The sequence below is a fragment of the Carassius auratus genome, chromosome 9 (genome assembly GCF_003368295.1).
Source record: "Carassius auratus strain Wakin chromosome 9, ASM336829v1, whole genome shotgun sequence".
Classification (NCBI taxonomy): Eukaryota; Metazoa; Chordata; class Actinopteri; order Cypriniformes; family Cyprinidae; genus Carassius; species Carassius auratus.
In genome coordinates this window covers 30342229-30361838 of record NC_039251.1, presented here as the reverse complement: position 1 = coordinate 30361838, position 19610 = coordinate 30342229, and the positions used below count along the sequence as shown (strand labels likewise).

General features: G+C 36.2%; 1 protein-coding gene across 4 annotated transcripts; it reads right to left on the bottom strand.

Annotated features, from left to right (window-relative positions):
• Window positions 1–1217: 1217 nt before the first annotated feature.
• On the bottom strand, window positions 1218–18817 carry LOC113109004 (uncharacterized). 4 transcript variants are annotated; one of them, XM_026272465.1, is made up of 10 exons: window positions 18454–18817; window positions 16370–16891; window positions 15681–15983; window positions 14561–15115; window positions 14070–14164; window positions 13865–13915; window positions 13317–13686; window positions 13050–13178; window positions 11066–11143; window positions 1218–1705 (listed from the first exon to the last, which is right to left on the bottom strand). In XM_026272465.1, the coding sequence occupies exons 1-10, from the start codon at window positions 18470–18472 to the stop codon at window positions 1527–1529; spliced, it is 2301 nt and encodes a 766-aa protein (XP_026128250.1). In that variant the 5' UTR covers window positions 18473–18817; the 3' UTR covers window positions 1218–1526. The 4 variants fall into 4 exon arrangements, with proteins under 4 accessions (XP_026128250.1, XP_026128253.1, XP_026128251.1 ...); XM_026272468.1 differs by having other exon boundaries at window positions 14561–14794; XM_026272466.1 differs by lacking the exon at window positions 1218–1705 and adding an exon at window positions 8990–9925.
• Window positions 18818–19610: the final 793 nt, after the last annotated feature.

Sequence of the window (19610 nt, the reverse complement as noted above, 5' to 3'; positions counted from 1 at the left end):
GTTCAGTGTAATAGGTAGCCAGTGCAGAGACTGTAAAATTGGGGTAATATGATCATATTTTCTTGACCTGGTAAGAACCCTAGCTGCTGCATTTTGGACTACACTTAGCTTTTTTATTGAAGATGCAGGACAACCCCACAGCAGTGCGTTACAATAGTCCATTCTAGAGGTCATGAATGCATGAACTAAATTTTCTGCATCAGAAACATGTAACATGTTTCGTACCTTGGCAATGTTTTGAAAATGGAAAAATGTTTTTGTAACATGGGAAATATGATTTTAAAAAGATAATTTGGTGTCTAATATAATACCTAGGTTTTTGACTGTAGAGGAAGTAACATTACATGCTGTAAATTGTAATCTACAAGATTCTGTGTACTGTTTTTTTGGTCCAATAAGTAATATCTCTGTCTTTTCCGAATTTAATAGGAGAAAAGTATTGGTCATCCAATCTTTTACATTTTTAATACACTCTGTTAGCTTAGATAATTTAGAGGTTTCATCTGGTATCGTTGAGATATATAGCTGAGTATCATCAGCATAACAGTGGAAGCTAATTCCGTATTTTCTAATAATATTACCAAGGGGCAACATGTATATTGAAAATAGAAGGGGACCTAGGACGGATCCTTGTGGCACTCCATATTTTACTGATGATAAATGAGATGACTCCCCATTTTAGTAAACAAAATGGTAGCGATCGGACAGGTAGGATCTAAACCATCTTAGAGCCTGCCCTTGAATACCTGAATAGTTTTGTAATCGATCTATGAGTATGTCATGATCTATGGTGTCGAACGCAGCACTAAGATCAAGTAAGACTAGGAATGAGATGCAGCCTTGATCTGATGCGAGAAGCAGGTCATTTGTAATTTTAACAAGTGCAGTTTCTGTGCTATGGTGGGGCCTGAAACCTGACTGAAATTCTTCATACAGATCATTTTTGTGCAGGAAGGTGCTCAATTGAGCAGACACAACTTTTTCTAAAAGTTTAGACATAAATGGAAGATTGGAAATAGGCCTATAATTTGCCAGTTCACTAGTGTTAGGGGAATTTACAGTTAAAACCCAAGGACCAGGTGTTGTCGCAATGAAGACCAGGAGTCAGAGATGAGTTCAATTAATAATAATAATTTTACTTGAAGAAAATAGTTTGCAGTTTCATAAGCAGAAGTCACCTTCAACACTCTCGAAGGAGTTCGTAGGCCGCTCTGACGTACAATACAAACTCAACCATAGTTATACTCCAGACAGAAGACATTAGTTGCATCAAAGCACTGGTCAGCAGCAATCTGATTGCTTCCAAAACCTAGATAAACTTAGACAATCTTCACATGGGCATAAACATCTTCAGCATATCTCCAATGATTGTAGCAGGCGTCAGCACGGGTGAAGAAGACACCTCATCTCAGGTCCAGATGTCAGCAGAAACTATTCTTCTGTACCGAACATAGGTGCTGACACACACACACACAAAGCCCATATCTACAATTCAAGGTCCTCTAGCACTGGCAAGTCTCTTATCACTACGGATGGATACACAAACATAGTAGGCTGACATCTTGAGGAATAGAAATACAGGATATAACAGGATTCTTAATATCTAGTATACATTTAGACATGTAACAGTGTAGTATGTCTTTTCGTCCCTTGCAGCGCACGTAGTGAAGGCCTCCCTCTGACTCTTTTAGCTGACCCTGTGACCCTAGGAGAAAGAATACACTCACATATGTTCCTGTCTGTTAATTCTAAACACTTCTAAAAGGGGAAATATATATATCTTTGCAAGCATGCATCTACCTATACGTATATAGATGGCTTTTTATTAATTTAGTTAATATAAGATAAGTCAGTGGTGATCCAAAGTGCAGATAAGGGTGGTGCTATTGTCATCATGGACCGGACAGCATATGATATGGAAATTCAGAGAGAGTTGAGTAATACGATTTTCTATAACAAACTCAATCGTAATCCCACACAGGAGTTCAAACAGCGTATAAGGGGAAAGTTGGATTCCCTCCTACAAATTGGAGAAATTACAAAACAAGAACATGTTTTCATGGTAGTAGACTTTCCTGTCACTTCAGTTTTGTACACTCTCCCCCAAATCCATAAAACCTATACAAATGTACCCCCAGGATGGCCCATTGTGGCAGCCATTGGGTCTCTAACAGAGAAAATAGCAGCATTCGTGGATCATTTTCTCCAACCACTCGTCACTTCTCTTCCATCCTATGTAAAAGACTCTATGGAATTCATCAATATGATTCAACCTATTCAATTATCAGATGAACATTGCATCCTGGTGACTATGGACATTGAGTCTCTTTACACCAACGTACCCTTTGAAGGGGGGCTAAAGGCAGTAGAATTCTTTTTAAATCAGCGCTTGAGCTGCACACCTAGCACTTCCTGTATTGTGGATCTCATTGAAACTGTGCTTACATCTAATTATTTCCTTTTTGGCTCGGACTTTTATATAGACTTTTAAATATTTAAATATAAATATTAAATGTTAAATCTAAATACTAAATCTACGTAAGTTCTAAGCGGCCATATATTATAATTTTTTTCCTTCTTGTTTTCTCGTTATAACAAATTAATTTTCTCGTTATCTCGACATAACAAAGGTCGTTTTCTCGTTATAACGACTTAAGTTTCTCGTTGTGTCGATATAACGATGTTCGTTTTCTCGTTATAACGACTTAATTTTCTCGTTATCTCGACATAAGGAAGTTCGTTTTCTCGTTATAACGACTTAATTTTCTCGTGATGTCAACGTAAAACCCATTTTCTCACGACGTAATTGTAGCTATCGCGAGAAAACCCCGCGCCATTTGTGAATGCTTTAGGCGGCTGAAATCTTCATCATAAAGTTACTAATTTCCTGCACAAAATATGGACTTTCTCTCTATCTCTGCATTGAGAGAGAGGGGTGTCCCTGAGGAGAACCTGACAAAAATGGAGGAAGATAAGGTATGTTACTTGTTAGATTCTAGATGTTAGATTCTAGAATAGCATGAGGTTTGCTTCAGTATTCATGTTTTATGGTCATTGAAATGGTCACACGTTAAGTTCTAAAGTTAGCTGGAAGTACACACAACGCAACAGTGAAGAATGCTTATGTTTCAAAGCAGTTTTAAAGGGATAAACAGAAACATCATGATTCGGTGATGCAAAAATAATTCGATGCCTTTGTAAAGAAGCTTTACAAAAAATATGGTTTTTCGAGCACTCTTAGAGCACTGAATCTCCGACTGCATTTCACACGTGTGCTTCCAGTCCTTGCGATCCCCAGTTCTGCATATTTTGCATGTCTCTCTTAGTTAACACACCTGATTCAGATAACCAGCTCAATAGAAGTGAGCTCCGTGCATTAACTGCACTGCGATTATTTGGGGTGATTTTGCCTTTAGTTTTCTCCAAAACAGTAAAATTCCTATGAAAATGAATACAGTTATAGTTAGGGTCACTCTGAAGACATACGAATTGAAAGAGTGAGCTAACCTAACCTATAAAAGGAAAAAAAAATTATTAGTGTTGGAATATCGGACACACTGGAAGTGCTAGGACGCATTTTGTTATACACACACACACTATATTTAAGTATGCATATATACACACACACACAAACATAAAAAAAAAAAACTTTGAATGAAAAACATTATAACACTAATAAACTTTTTATAATAATTAATGTACAATAAAAACGTTTATGTACAAAAATAATGTACTTAAAAACTAAAAATTTAAGTTAAAATAAGCAAAAGTGTAAATGAAACGTGTGCATGACAGCTTCTTTACATACATTTTGACTGCTCTCAGCACCCAGTAAGTGCACGATTACACGCAGAAAGAAAGACAAAGAAAAAAAAAAAAGCTTGACCGCAGTTCATTGATCCCTATAGCAGAGGAAATCAGCTGAAGTTTACTTCCTCGGAACATTCATTCACATATTAGCGCTACGCCACGGCCTGCACGTCTTCACACACGAAGGAAACTAGGGTGTGACAAAATTATTCTGTAAATAAATACAATTTAAATTCACGATCCATACAATGACCTTTAAATGAAACATAATAACGTTCGCTTCAACCTGATATCGTGGTGGAATATGATGTCCACTGTAATGTCCGCAGGGCACTTATGTTCGAATAGAACCCCCTTCCTCAAATCTTGCCCTGGAGGTCCAATGCGCTGCAGAGTTTAGCTCCAACCCTGATCAAAGTCACCTGCCTGTGATTTTTCTAATGATCCCAAAGACATTCATTGGCATTGATTAGCATGCTCAGGTGATGGATTAGAGTTAGATCTAAACTCTGCAGGTAAGTGGATCTCGAGGTCCAGATTTTAGGAACCCTGGAATAGAACAAACATCTGAAGCGATAAGAGAAACACAAAAAAATGTGCAGTGCAGGGGACACGAGGACTGGGATTGAGAACTGCTTAAAGTCATTCTAATCTACACCTTATCTTTACATTGGAAATAGCTGTTTGCTTATTATACTTGAAGAAATCCCATATAGCACCTTTAAATTAATATTTAAACCATGCATTGAAATCATTGCCTTCATTTATATAGCCTACACTGTACTTTATATGCAACTGCAAACAATGTCCAGTATATGTGAACATCTTAGAGTGGTTCAGGTATGACACCCGAACCCAGAAAGTCCAATTCACAGCTGGTTACTTCCAGATTTTCCTATGGGGTTTTATAATTGTGTTTATCAATTTATGAGTAAAATCAAATCTGTAATAAACATAACTTGACTTTACTATACTGTTCCATCCCTTTTATATTAATAATGTTTTGTAAAATTTGTCATTAAATGAAATATAAAAATTGTCTGATAATTTTAAAAAGTTTGATAATTTATGAACTAAATAACAGCGATTGATAAATCAGAACTTAGTATTGCAACAAGCTCAAAAATATTCAATAGTTCAGTTAGTTTATAAATTATGAGAATTGTTTAAAAAAATAAATAAATAAATTTCAGGCCCCAAAGGAAAACCGTTTATAAATAACAGTTCATTTAATAAAGAATATTTTTGTAACATAAAAATGTGTTTAAAATTATGCAAATTTTATAATCACAGATAAATGTATATATACAGTATGCAAATGACTCAAGTGTATTGGTGTATTTCAGATTGATCCTGCTGTAGCGAAACTAATGAATGAAGAGGAACTGTCTAAGTATATTCCTCGGTATGGCGATAGAGTCTTTGCAAAAAATTGGATGCCGATAAATGCAGAAGAACATGGGAATGTAGACAGAAAACAGAAATTGATCAACCGATTGAGAGAAAAAATGAAATTACCAGCAATTCAAAATCAGGAAAAAAAAGGAGTTGGCAATAAGAATGCTGAAAGCAAGACAAGGAAAATTGAACTTGGGTGGATGAACTACCAAGATAGCAGCTACAAACAAGTAAGAAGACCCAAAGGAGGTGGAACACGAGAAATTGTTGTTAAAAAAGGAGACACAGTGTTAAATGTTCTGAACATCGGGAAAGAACTTTTTTTCCCTAATGGTAAATCAGTAAAAGGGAATATTGACGATTTCAACTTTATGCTCTGTGTCACTGGCTCTGAAGAACCAATCAAAGAAAATCAGACAGTTGGTGGATTGTACGAGGCAACACGTTACCAACTTCTTAGACTGTATGTGTGCACAAGACTGAAAGATCAGGATTCTGATCAGAGTGATGAAACTGACACAAATTTGACTCTTGATGAAACTGACAAATTTGTAAGATCCCGGCTTACTTCCACACCAGACGTATCTCCATGTCCTTCAGGATGTAACAATCAGAACAGAAGTCAGACCTTGCACTCCCCGACTGTTACACCTGTCAGATCGCGTAACAATGTACTCCAGTCTTCTGATGATGAAGTGGTGTTCCTGGGTAATGATGTGAACACATCCTTTGACATGGTCTCTGACACACTTGTATACTCACCTGTACATGTTGATTGTGCGGGGAACGAAACATTTACTGAAACAATACCGAAAACAGTTCCATTTGAGCCAGATACAGTCTTTGTTCCAGGTAGCTCATTCTATGAAATCACAGATGCTATAGAAACAGTGCCAGAAGATCCACCTCAGGCAGCTGACACCCAGGAGCCATCAAACAATGACTTGTTCTTTGAAAACCCAAGAAATGTGACTGAAAGTAGTGATTCGCAGAGTTCACTGTGTGAATGATATGATTCAGGCTTTCTCAGACAATAACATTCTACATGACAATGTAACAATTAAACGTGTACTCGAAAATGGTGAGGAGGAAGCTGGCGTCGGGGATGGAGTGTTCCAAGACTGTATTACTGAATTTTGGGACACATTTTATGCAACAAGAACCTGTGGAACAACGTACAAGATACCAACTCTGCATCATGCTTACCAAGAAAGAGAGTGGGAAGCTGTTGCACGGATTTTTGCCATTGGATGGGTGCGCTTTGGTTACCTGCCAATTCAGCTGGCACCTCCTTTTCTAAAAGAAGCATTGTCCCTTCCTTCACCAGAAACTAGTCTTATGGAGGTGTTTTTCAATTACATTAGTCCAACAGAGAAGGATGTTTTAAATGAAGCACTCCAAGACTTTCAAAGTACTGACATGGATGAAGTCCTCAGTGTACTCAGCAGTCACAACTGCACAGTGCTTCCAAATGAAAACTGAAATTGCACATAAAGAGATGGTGCAAAAACCAGCCAACATAATAAAATGCTGGCAACCCATTCTGCGATCTGTTGGGGAAAACATGACAGCAGAAAGTCTGGACAAGATAACTGAAAATCTTCAACCAAAGGCAAGAAATGTGGCAAAATCCTTCAGATTCCCACAAAGGATGTCCCCTTCTGAAACAACAGTATCAAATCATCTCTTGCGGTTTGTTAGGGAGAGGGACCAGAAGGAGCTTGGTCTTTTTCTCAGATACTGCACAGGGTCTGATTTATTCCTCTCCAAGACGATTCAGGTAACATTTACCGAAATGAATGAGTTTTCAAGAAGGCCCATTGCCCACACTTGTTCACAACACCTTGAACTGGCAAGTGACTACAGCCCCTATGCAGAATTTAGGGTAGAGTTTTGCTTTGTGTTGAACAGTGGAGTGTGGCTAATGGATATGTCATAGACCTGTGAGTGTTAAAGCTAAAGTGCCTGAACAGCATGAAAAAGATGTCTGTTAAATTTGACTGAAAATATATATACTGAAAGGAATGTTCTCATTTTTAAATGTTATGCAGTTCATTAAGTTGAAATAAAAGTTATTTTAAGAACTATTGTGAATGGAATAGTATGGTCGTCAATGGGTTTTCAAGTTTTACACTATTTCTAATAGAGTTTTAGCTCATTTGAGGATAGCTCCGGTTATGTTTACACTTTTTCATTTTTACATCCAACAGTATAATCTATGGTTAAACCAGTACAGTTTCTCTTGAATTTTTATTTGGAGCAACCGATTTATGTATTTTGTAAATAATAGTATACTTCATTATCATTATAAATTGAAAGTCAATTCATGTTATACATAATATCCAGTTCATTAAGTTGAAATGGGAGTAATTTGAAAAATGATTGCTAATGTAATAGTATCATTGTGTATGTATTTTCCAATTTTACTGTTTCTAATTGAAGTTTATCAGACTGATTTGAATGGGACAGTTTTAGGTTTTCCCATCAGGTATTTCTTCAAGTATGTTCACACCTTTTTTCCATTTATACATAAAACAGTACATCTAAGTAATATGTTGTTGCAGTGCAAGCAGTAAATTTGCATTTGAATCGTTTTATTTGCAGCAACTGATTCATATATTTTTGTGAACAAGTGTACTATATTATCATTAGAAATTTAAAGTTATGTCATGTTACACATTACATACAGTTCACAAAGATGAAAAAAAAGGAATTATTGTAAAAACTATTGTGACTGGAATAGTATTGTTGTTTATGGGTTTTCCAATTTCACTATTACTAACAGAAGTTTAGTGGTTGGATGGGGCAGGTATTTGTTCCATGCCTATGCCGTTTTCAATGTATACTATATATCCAATAGTTAATCTAAAAAATCTGAAAAAATGAAACGTCAGAAATGAAACAGGCTCATGCATCAGACGAACCATAGCTGGACATGTCTACTATTAAAATAATCAATTTAAATAGAAAAATAATAATAATAATTTTATATTTAGGCCTATGTAATTCAAATGAAACCAACGAGAGTTGCAGTGTTTCCCGTCTGAACTCATTATCTGTAATGATGTCACGCCATACTGTCATCTACATTATTCGTGAATTCAGTTCATAATTCTAAGTAGCCTATAGCCTATAATTAAAACATTTAAAGTAGACTAATTATGGGGAAAACTTAACTTATTTTAATATAAATTGTATTATAAATGTGGGTTTGGGTTTTTCCCATTTTATTTTTTTATGAATGGCCTAGAATAAAATAAGTAGGCAAAAAATTATTAGTAGGCCTATATTTTACTCCATGTCGTTGTAGATCACAGGCTAAAGTAAAATTCAAATGGCCTTTTATGAATAAAGTTGTCAAGTCTGCTTTGTCAATAACATGCAGCAGCCGGGAAAATATAATATTATTTTTTATTTTATTATTAATATTATTATTATTATTATTATTTTATCTTGCAAGCACCACTAGCAAAGAATCCGCAGGATTAATAAACTCTGCTGTCTGCCGCTTCTCTCCTGGTGAAAATGAATTGAGCTTGCGGTTGCCACTTGTTGGTGCAGTACAGTTCTGCAGAAGGGATGAAAGGGGCGTTTCAGCGCCGCCCACACATTCAAACAAATATTAAAGCATAATCTCATTTTTTACCCACAAACAAAAATACAAAAAATCCAGCTACATTTTTCGTTTTCCGTTTCTTAAACAAAACGAAAAAACGAAAATCAAACCGTTTCTCATTTATCTTTATTTATTTTTAAATCGAAAAATCAAATGACCAAAATACATGGACCAGGTCCTATAGGCAAGAGCATTTTAGCATTTTTCCTCAAAATTTTTTATATGGACAAGCAGATGTGAACTAAATTATACAAACAGATTACAAGTCTAATAATAAGAAAGGGTGATTGGACAGTTTGGCTACATTTGCCTAATGGAGTTAAGCAAACATGAGTAAACATACCAAAAGAGAAACGCCGCGTTTAATGTTTTTTAATAAGTGTTAAACAAATAAGATAATTTTATAGCAGAGTAAAGAACATGCAGTTACCTGAATTATGGATAGAAAACAGAACTGTATAAGGCCTTTGTCAGTTGCATCGCCTGTGAAATCACCAGCTGACTATAGTTCTTTGAACATATCAATCCAGTAATCTGCGTTTTGTCGTCTGTAGATACCCCACCAACTTTCTATTCTCTGGTCTGCTTGGCTTGTTCCTTGAAAGACACACGGCCCATGCACAGTTCCAGTCGAGTCTTCACGAAGAAACTCTTGTAGCCTGTTGACGTGGACATTTTCGGTACCAAAATCGGATCGGATTATTTTAGGGCAACCCCTTCTTTCAGCAACAGCGCGGAAATAATACCCAGCAATTACTCTAGGATTGTTATTTTTGAAGTAGGCTTGCATCCAGATGATGTGCCGTGAAAAACCATCAATGCAGCCTTTAACTGCTATGCCATACGGCTTCAGTTTGTCGTAAGAGTCCATGTGCCATAGATAGTTAGGTCCTGGCACTCCATAATGTCGCCCTACGCAACCTCCTCCCGCTTCTTTCCTTCACACCTGATGGATCCAGACTTATCTGTATCTCTCTAACCATTGCTGTGGTCAGCCGCAAACCATTCAAACGGCATCTTTCACGCATCATTCGGTAGCCATGCAGACGTCCCGGTCCCTCCAGCTGACTGGCAATGAAATTGACTACACTTTCAGGGTCGCTATATTGTCTTCGACGATAAAGTTGCAGACCCGACAGCCTCCTTCTCAAGTGTCAAACACTTATGTGTAAATTGTCAATCACTGATAGACACATAGCTATTTCAGTTTGAGTAAGTCCCTGATCAAAGTAAAAGTGAATATGATCATCCATGATGCTGCCTCTATGTTTTTATGCCCATACACAGAAGTCATGATAATGATAAAACGACTTTCGTTATGTCGAGATAACGAGAAAATTAAGTCGTTATAATGAGAAAACGAACTTCGTTATGTCGAGATAACGAGAAAATTAAGTCGTTATAACGAGAAAACGAACTTCGTTATGTCGAGATAACGAGAAAATTAAGTCGTTATACCGAGAAAACAAGACGGAAAAAAATTATAATGTATGGCCGCTTAGAACTTCCGTACACGGTAGAAAAAGGGTGGAACGCCAAAGTTTCACGTGGAGCATTCGGAGATTTTTTTTTTCTCCATGACATTTTTTTTTTTTTTTTGGAAACGCACTCTCTGTATTAGCTTAAAGCCTTCAAGTTTACATTGGTTACTGTATTCTTTCAATTGCTCTAAACAAGTATTTTGGGTGACCCTTTAATTGAATGCTAGACATCAATTTGTTGTTATTTTCATCTGAAAGAAGAACTTTTTTTCAGTAACCTAGGCCCTATGTGTTCAGTAAGCTTGTTTCAGTAAGCTATGTGTTTTCGAGGCTTCAAGGTTTTATTGAATGCTATCTCTATACAAGTGCAAAGTAATGCATTCTTAGTCCGTCTTTTATATTGTAATTTTAAGAGCAATAAACATATATTGCAATGTTAAGGAATTCATGTTTTTTTCATTCAGATATGTAAATCAACAGGTATAAATTGTTAGAAAACAATTAATGGGGAGATAATCGAAATCGAATCAGTCTGAAAAAATTTATCATTAGATTAATCGATGCATCTAAAAAAATAATCGCTAGATTAATTGTTTAAAAAATAATCGTATATCCCAGCCCTACCTTAAACATTTCTCTAGATTTTATGACATTGCATGGCACAGATTAAGGTTTACCAAAATGTAAGTTACCTTTAACAGTCATGTAAGGATGACAAGCTATTCAATGTGGAAGAGATGTGGTGAAGTGAAAAACTTACCTTGGAAAAAAACTTTCACCGATATCTTCGGACTGGAGAAACGCATGTACTTCAAATTTCCCATGATTAAAGAGGGAGCTAATATGCATGTGCGAAGAAAAGATCACAGATCAGACAAGTTGTGAACGCACTTTAAGGTGTTTCAAATGTACCCCACACACAAAGTATTTTTTTTTCTTACCATCTTTTGGGGGTGTCTTGCTTTTAGACTAGTCGACTAACGCTAGTCTGATACAAAGCTTTAGTTTAAACCAGTCAAATTAGTCGTTGCGCAAATAGTTTCTTGAAGAATGATCATATGACTCTTTACATAAACCCTGTGACCTGTAAATGCGAAAAAATTGTTTCCATTGCAATTTTGCTAATTATTCCTTTTTCGCATTGCCTGAAAACCACCTCATGCGAGCGTAAAAACTTTCTGATATATGAGCATTTTTGCAAAATTGACATTTCCATTTCATTTGCGCAATTTGAAAGGTAATAGAAACGCACCAATTGATAAGTCTGTCTGATGCACACGTGAAATGTGAAGGCAATGTTTTTGCATTCAGATGTGGATTTTTAGATTAAATTCAACAAATATTCAAAATTCTCATTTTTAATTGATTGCCCTAGTTTATGGCTTTTTTCTAAGTGTGTGGCATTATAAAGATACTTTGTTTTGTTCTTGAAATAAGCTTAATATATAAATTAAATTGCATATGGTTGTCAATAGAATACAAGTCAGTATATCTCATTTATTGTCATTTATACTCATTACTATACTTTAATAATTAGGTGGGGATGATATTCTGATTTAAGTCAAAAATATTTTGTCTAACTCAGAAAGTATTCAAGTAAAGCTAAGAGAACTCATTACACTGTAGAAAAATAGTCATAGTTACAGAAATATAAATAGCACTATTATATTTTATTATATAATTGCAATATAATATAAATTATACAGTTTAGACTTGTTGGTCTAGAGACTTTTGTTTTTTTATTATGTGTGGACTCAGAGGTTTGTGAATTCAAAATATTTAAGATAATATTGTACTGGTTGGGTAAGTGGCCTATTGTAATAAAATGACTCTACCCTCAGTACCTGATCTAATGTCAGTACCTAAACTAATGTAGATCTGGTGGCCCGTAATATACTGTAAAATCTTTACTGGTCTTCACTGGGAATTTTCTGTCAAGTTACTCTTAGTTACTATTTGAATTCAGCTATGCCTGGTTTATTTCATCTGTGGCAAAAGGCCCCTAAGAACCCATTCCGAATCTTCAGTATTAGGCCTATTTGTCTCTAGACCACTACATTCTCTTTCATTTGGTTTTTCTCCAAAGTGCACAATTATCTAGGATTTTTGAGAAAAACTAAATACTAGAATCTTGACAAATTTGTCTTGGCAAAATGTCACCTCCATAGTAGGTGTAATATTCAGTGCCACAGGTGAAAGGTGAAAGTCCGGTCTGCAGTAAAGTGCTGTCTGCTAGCTATTCTCTACAGATGAATGATCTGCTTTTATTTATTTATTTTATTTTTTTACTGAAGAGTTGGTTAGTATCTGCCTTCCCTCAAGCTGTTACACAACCTGCCTCCTGATCCTCTGGCTTCCCTCAGTCCAGCTTAAACCACTGATGTTCTAAGATCTGCTCTAACGTCTTGGTTTGAGGCCTGACCAGACACTGCTCTATCAGATCTTGAAACTCTGTACAAGTTTTCAAAGTGGAAAAAGCTGGTTAGTCATGTATGCTCTTTATGAGAGCATAGCACAGGCATGTTGTCATGTATGAAAAGCTTCTGAAAAACATAGTATTTTGTACTGTATTCAATTTTAAACAGGGACAATCTCCTGTGTGTTACACTTACTGTACTTTAAATATCAATCATTATGTTTTATATCAATCAGTTTCCCCTTTTATTTTTAGTAGCTGGGAAGTTGAACACTGATATTGTGCCAAAAATGTATGTTTGTATTATTGTTGTGTGCTGTTGTCTCACCACTGGAGAAATTTGGTATCAAAGGATGACGTGCTTTCTGCAAAACACTCATGGGCTGGTCTCCGTTTACTATCTCCAAAAGTACCATAGCTAAAGACCAGACTGTTGATCCAACCGCCTGTTGATGATCTGTATAGGAAGCAAGAGATTAATTGCTCACAGAAGTCTTTAGAAAATGAAATCACAGAGCTCTGTTAGTCTACTTTGAGATAATAAGCTTTGAATCATGTAAATTTTTTGACATATTATGGCATTACATCAACTCACCTTCAGAGCAAGACATGTTAATACGTTTGCTACAGCTGAAGTCTATTAGTTTGAGCTGCAGTGTCTCTGTGTTGACCAGCATGTTGTCCGTCTTGATGTCATTGTGTAAGATGCCCCGTTCAATGCAGTGTTTGGCTGCAAGCACCGCTTGCCGCATTAAACCACGTGCCACAGATTCATCCAGACAACATCCATGGCACATGGTAAATTCCAGCAAGGTCTGACATGGATGTGGATATTCCATAACTATGATGAACTGATGTGGCTGATCAAACCACTCGATCATTTGTACAATGTAGGGGCTTTTCGGAGGTGCGCACACCATCACATTTATAACCACTTCTGACAGCAGTGGTTCTGTAGATCCAGGCTGGAAAAACAAATTTTGACAAAAGGTTAGCTTGACCTTTCACTTCTGTGTGTAATATTGACATTGAGATACAGCAGAGTCTAAAAGTCTGAGAGCACAATTGAAAATGCTTCTTCTTGTCACTATTTCCCATTATAAACTACACTATAGTCAACACAGTTTTTCTAAATTAACTTACCACATTAATTAAGCTGTTCCAGAGATTCTTAGGTAGAAATTTGATAGCAACCTGCAAAGAGACAAATTGTTTTAAACATGTTTGCAATTATCTATATGTTAATTTTTACATAAAAATAAAAAATAGTACGGAACTGATGAAAGTAAAAGAAACAAAGACAAAACTAAAAGTAACTTTTTTTTAAAATAAAGCAGGAGTAGTTTACCTTCCGTCCACTAAATCTGTGAGTCCCCTTATACACAGAGCCAAAACCTCCCTGTCCCAACTTCCGTCCCACATCATAACGGGAGGAAAATTTTGCTGAAAAAAGAAAACATGCAGAAAGAACAGATGAGCACTACTTTCTTTTGATTCTCTTACATGAACTCCAAAAGGCAGACAGAAGAGTTATTCAGATAATGTGGCTTTTATAAACTGTATTCCATGCATTAGCTAAGAGCAGACTATAAAGGCAATCAGGGAACCAGGAAAATAATGATATACAAGGAAGTATGTGGTTCAGAACAAACTCTGTCCACTAGAATACCACAGAATTCATTTTGAATACCAAACGAGGAATTAAGATACATGTCAGGAGCATAAATAATTTATACGTTCGGTAGGAACAAATATAAAAAGTAATGAAACAAAAAAAATGTTACAAAAATACAACAAATAAAACTACAGCTGTTATAGAAGTAGTGACAGTAGACTCACCTGCAGTTGGCCAAAAACCAGATAGGACTGGGACATGTTTTTGTTTAGAATTGTCCAGATCAGTGTCAGGTGTCCGCCTGCAGCTGCATGAACCAGAGGCAGATGACGGCTCGGGATCAATCAGATCCACAGCAGCTGTCAGAACGAGACTGGAACCTGGAATGGGTTTTAGCCCAGGAACATCCAGACCCATGTCAGACCCATAGACTGGCATTATCTCCTGACTGGATGGTCCTGGGACAGACGTCAACTCAACTACAAGACCAGCTGGGCCTGGGTCAAGTGTTAAGTGTGACTGGAGGCTGAATGGATCTGGCTTAGAATCAGGTGGATTTTGGTTGGCCATGACTGTCACCTCGAAACAAGAAGGACCTGGATCATTCCTTGACAACCACAAGGGACCAGATAGACCTGGCTGGAGGTCCACTTGATCCCAGTGAGCTACTGGCTCAACTCGACATGAATCTGGGGCCAAGGAGGGAAACTCAACAGTTCTCCATGTTCGCTGAAAGAATGCTTGGATGTCTTTCTTCATCCTGATTTTTCTTTGTTTTTCTAAAAACAAATTGGTGGCATTTTTGTATTTTGTCCCTTAGAAATAAACATCGGGCTAAATTAATTTAATTTAATTATTAAAGTAGTACTAGATCTTCACATGCTACATGCAAATACTGATATATTTCAAGAACATAAATACAAACTAGACACAAATGGAATTCTTTTTTTAATTTGACAGAAAGCAAAAAGACAAAACAAAACTATTCAAACGATTAATCGCATCCAGAATAAAAGTTTTTGGTTACATAATATATGTTTGTGTACTGTGTATATTAATTATGTATATATATTTAAATACAAACATATACAGTATATAATAAAAAATTATATTTACATGTATATACATGCATATATTTAGATTCCTATATTTTTTATATATATAAACATAACATATTTTTCTTAAACATAAATGCACGTGTTTAGATTTATATATACATAATAAATATACAGAGTGTACACCCATATATATTGTAATAACTTTTATTTTGGAATGCGATTAATCATTTGACAGCACTAGTAAAAATACAAGTAGACAGTAGACTAATAATGACAGCAGACTTACCAACAGGTGGCTCATAACCAGACTGATGTGGGGCAGGCATTGGCTCATTATTCAGTTTGGATGGGCCTGGGACAGGTGACGGCTCCAGATATGTTGGCTCAGCATTAAGTGTCAGCCTCTCAAGGCTGAATAAATCTGGCTGGAGATCTGAATTTTCCTGTTGAGCCACTGGGTCAATGGCAAATGGATCTGGAGCCACTTTGTTGCCCCTTTGGCAACAGAGAGCAGCACACTTAACAACCCTCCATGTTCGGCGGAAGAATGCACAGATGCCTTTCTTCTTCCTCTTTGTTGATTGTTGTTCTACAACAAAAAGAAGAAGAAGAAGAATGAAATAGAAACATAATTAAAAATTAGAAACTGTAAGTCAAATACTGAGTCTAAACATCACGAAGAAGGAAGAACACTGGGTGAATACAGATGTTAGATGAGACAACTGGTAAAATGGACATGTACTGTGTGATTAATCATCTTGTGACTTTCTCATAATGAAAGAATATAGATTAAGTTCAATCTAAATCACAAGGGATAATGCAAAGAAAAATGTGTGGTTCTGCCATTTTTTGATGTAATCTTGACAAGGTATCATTAAGTTAGGAGCATATTATTAATTGGGCATAAGTGTAAAAGAGCAGACAAGTAGGTGAAATGAAAATCCAAAAGGAGATAAAAAATGACAGTAGACTTACCAATAGCTGCCTCAAAACCAGATGGACCTGGGACAGATGATGGCTTGGGCTCGGTTAGATCCATGTCCGGTTTCATCTCAATACTGGATAGACTTGGTTCAGGTGTTACATCAAGACTAGATAGTCCTGGGACATTCATTGTCTCAGAAACCAGTTTGGATAGACCTGGATCCAGTGTTAACTTTAAATCGAGGCTGGATTGACCTGGGACAGGTGATGGCTCCGGATCAGCCTGATCACTGTCAGATATCACCTCAAGACTGGATGGTTCTGAGACCAATGACCCATCAGGATCAGCCGGATTGGTGTTAACTGTCAGCTCCAAACCAGATGGACATGGATCGATTGATAACGCCCATTCAAGGCCAGATAAACCTGGCTGGAGATCTGCTGGATCATCGGATGGAAATGGGGACAATATATCGTCCCCGTAGCAGTGTAGGGTGCAAAGCTTTAAAGTCTTCCCAATTCGGCGGAAGAATGCATGGATGCGTTTTGTCTTCCTCTTTCTGGTTTGTTTTTCTAAAAGAAAAGAAGAAACAAATACATAAAAAGGTATGAAGAAATTACTACGTTATCAGAAAATTCAAGCCAAATTCTGAGGTATAAACCATAGAAAGAAGAACAATGGATGGATACAATGGAAGTTAATGGAACTGTATTAGATTAAATTACTATATGTCAGAATTTCTTTTCACAGTTTTTACTATTATTAATTCTATTTATTTAGAATAGAGTTTTCATTTATATTTTATAGACCCCTTAATCGGCTACGTCACTGTGACGTCACCGCTCTAGCTGGAGGCAAAACATAAAGGCAGAAAAAGTTTGTTTTTCGACAAGCAAAAATAATAAGGCTATACGTTCCCTTTTTCAAAAAGAACTTGTAAGTAAACCACATGTTATTTCCTATTGGTCAAGGTTTATTGGAACTATTAAATGGAATAAGGTCTGGTTGTTACCTAATAAATATATTCTTACAAATAAGGTCAAGGAAATTTCGTTCAAGATACTGCAAAAATTTTACCCTGCTAAACATTTTCTATCCAAATTTAACAAAGACATTAATGTAAATTGCTCATTTTGTTTTTTGCAGCCAGAAACTGTACCCCATATTTTCTGGCACTGTCGGTATACCAAAAGGCTGTGGTGGGAAGTTTCTAAATTTATAAATAACAAATTAGATTGTAATTTTCTTTTGTTATACGAACATGTAATATTTGGTTTTTTACAATATGAAAAGAGTATGGAAAAGGAAGCGTATATTATTAATCTTTTGATTATTTTAGTTAAGTTTCATATTCATAGGTGCAAATTTACTAATCAGAAACCTTTATTTTCTGTGGTATTGAAAGATTTAGAAAATTATATGGTTTCCATTAAGGACAGTACAAACAAAAAAGCTGTTAAAACCATGTATTTGTTGAATAATTTTAAGATTTTGTGAAATGTCAAAGCCTTTAATTTTTTGTTTGGTCTATTGAGTTTTATTTTTATTCAATTTTTGTATTTTACATTTGTGTATCTTTAACCCTGGCATTTTATTTTATTTTCTATTTTTAATTTCTATTTTTATTATTTTTCTGTGTGTGTGTGTTCATTTTCTGTAATTGTTATTCATGCAATTGAAAAAAAATAAAAAAATAAGGCAGAACTTATAGCAGGTGCGCTAAAAGTTTGAGGTTTTGACTTTAAAATGTCTTCTTGTTGGGTTTTTGTCTGCCAGAATAGAAGGAACAGCACTTGTTGGACGGAGAATATCATAAATAATGCTCCTGCTTGCAGTGCACACTTCATATCAGGTAAAATAATATATGCATAATATGAACTGGTGTGTTGGTTTTATCTAGCAAATCAGCAATAAAAAAAAAAGCTGTCACGGTCCCGCAGAGTCAGGGACTGTACTTATTCGGACAGTTTCGATCCTTATTCAGCATCCATGTTTAATAAATCCCTCTTAAAACGTGCTAGTTTACGCTTGTCAACATTGCGTCCGCGCCTCTTTTTGTCTCCAACTAAGCCCCGCCCACCCGGAGAAGTTGCAACGTTTACAAACTTTTAAGGGCTCTACCGTTATTCCTAACCTGTTGAGCGGTTCTCCATAGCGGCTGCTGTGGGAGAAGCCTGTTGTTCTGAAGAGCTTTTTCCTCCAGCTGTCTGTGGAGAGTCACTCAATATCAGCTGAACATCTGCTGACACTGAGCTGCTGAAGTAGAGCTCCACTGACTCAAAAGCAGGAGAAACGCGTGTTGACTGTGTCGCTGTCAAACTTGCTGAATTTTTGTCAACTGTCCGTCTGGATGGACTTCGAGGCTCTGCTCAGGTGAACGTCTTCGCTTCTGCTCGGAGTCTCACTGAACTGAAGTGATCTTCAGAGCGCGCGGGTGTACAGTTTATACCATGTGACGTCATAATATACTGACGTTCTCTCGGGGAGGAGGGGGCGGGGCGTGTTTCAGTGAAGCGCGCCACGCCCCTAGGTCGTTTATTTACTCGTGTTCGGCTTATTATACGGTGTTTTAGCGTTTCGACACCTCTGTACATTCAGGGGGCAATTATTTAATACTATTGAGTGATGCTCTTTTTAGCGCATGATGTTATTTATGCCGCAGCATGTGTGTGTGTGTGTGTTCACAGTGTGTGTGTGTGGTCACTGCTCTGTGTGTGTGCTCTTAGAATGGGTTAAATGCAGAGCACAAATTCTGAGTATGGGTAACCATACTTGGCTGAATGTCAAGTCACTTTCATGTAAATATATTTAGAAATATATGGAATATATTTAAATATTTGATTTTGGTTACTTTTTAATATTTTTCACATATATTAAACATGTTAATACATATTATTGGAAATATTTAAATCTATTTATTTCCTGTAAACATATGTAAGTACATTTATAATATATTAATTTGCAATATATGTCAGTTTATTAATTTAAATTTTTAACAGTTGTTAACATTACATTTCTTTACATTCAATTAAATTTCATTTGTATAGCACTTTTTACAATATCGACAATATTTTACAATACAAATCGTTGGAAAGCAACTTCACAGAACATTTATGTTTCTATAATATGTAGTAATAGCTTTTCAGTGGTGACTCTGTAAATATGGCAGAAATGTATGGGGAAAAAATCAATTAAAGATGTAATCAATGTGAAGATCCCTGCACTTCCGGGAGAGTGGTGATTGTTTTCTGTGCCTACGAACAGGCACGTGCACACATAGACATCAAAGGG

Bases quoted from the DNA above. Each gene is read 5' to 3' on its own strand.
- LOC113109004 (XM_026272465.1), bottom strand. The intron at 15,984-16,369 runs GTAAGTCTACTG...TTTTTGTTGTAG, and splicing joins TGGTTTTGAGGCAGCTATTG to AACAACAATCAACAAAGAGG. The intron at 15,116-15,680 runs GTAAGTCTGCTG...ATTTGTTTTTAG, and splicing joins TGGTTATGAGCCACCTGTTG to AAAAACAAAGAAAAATCAGG.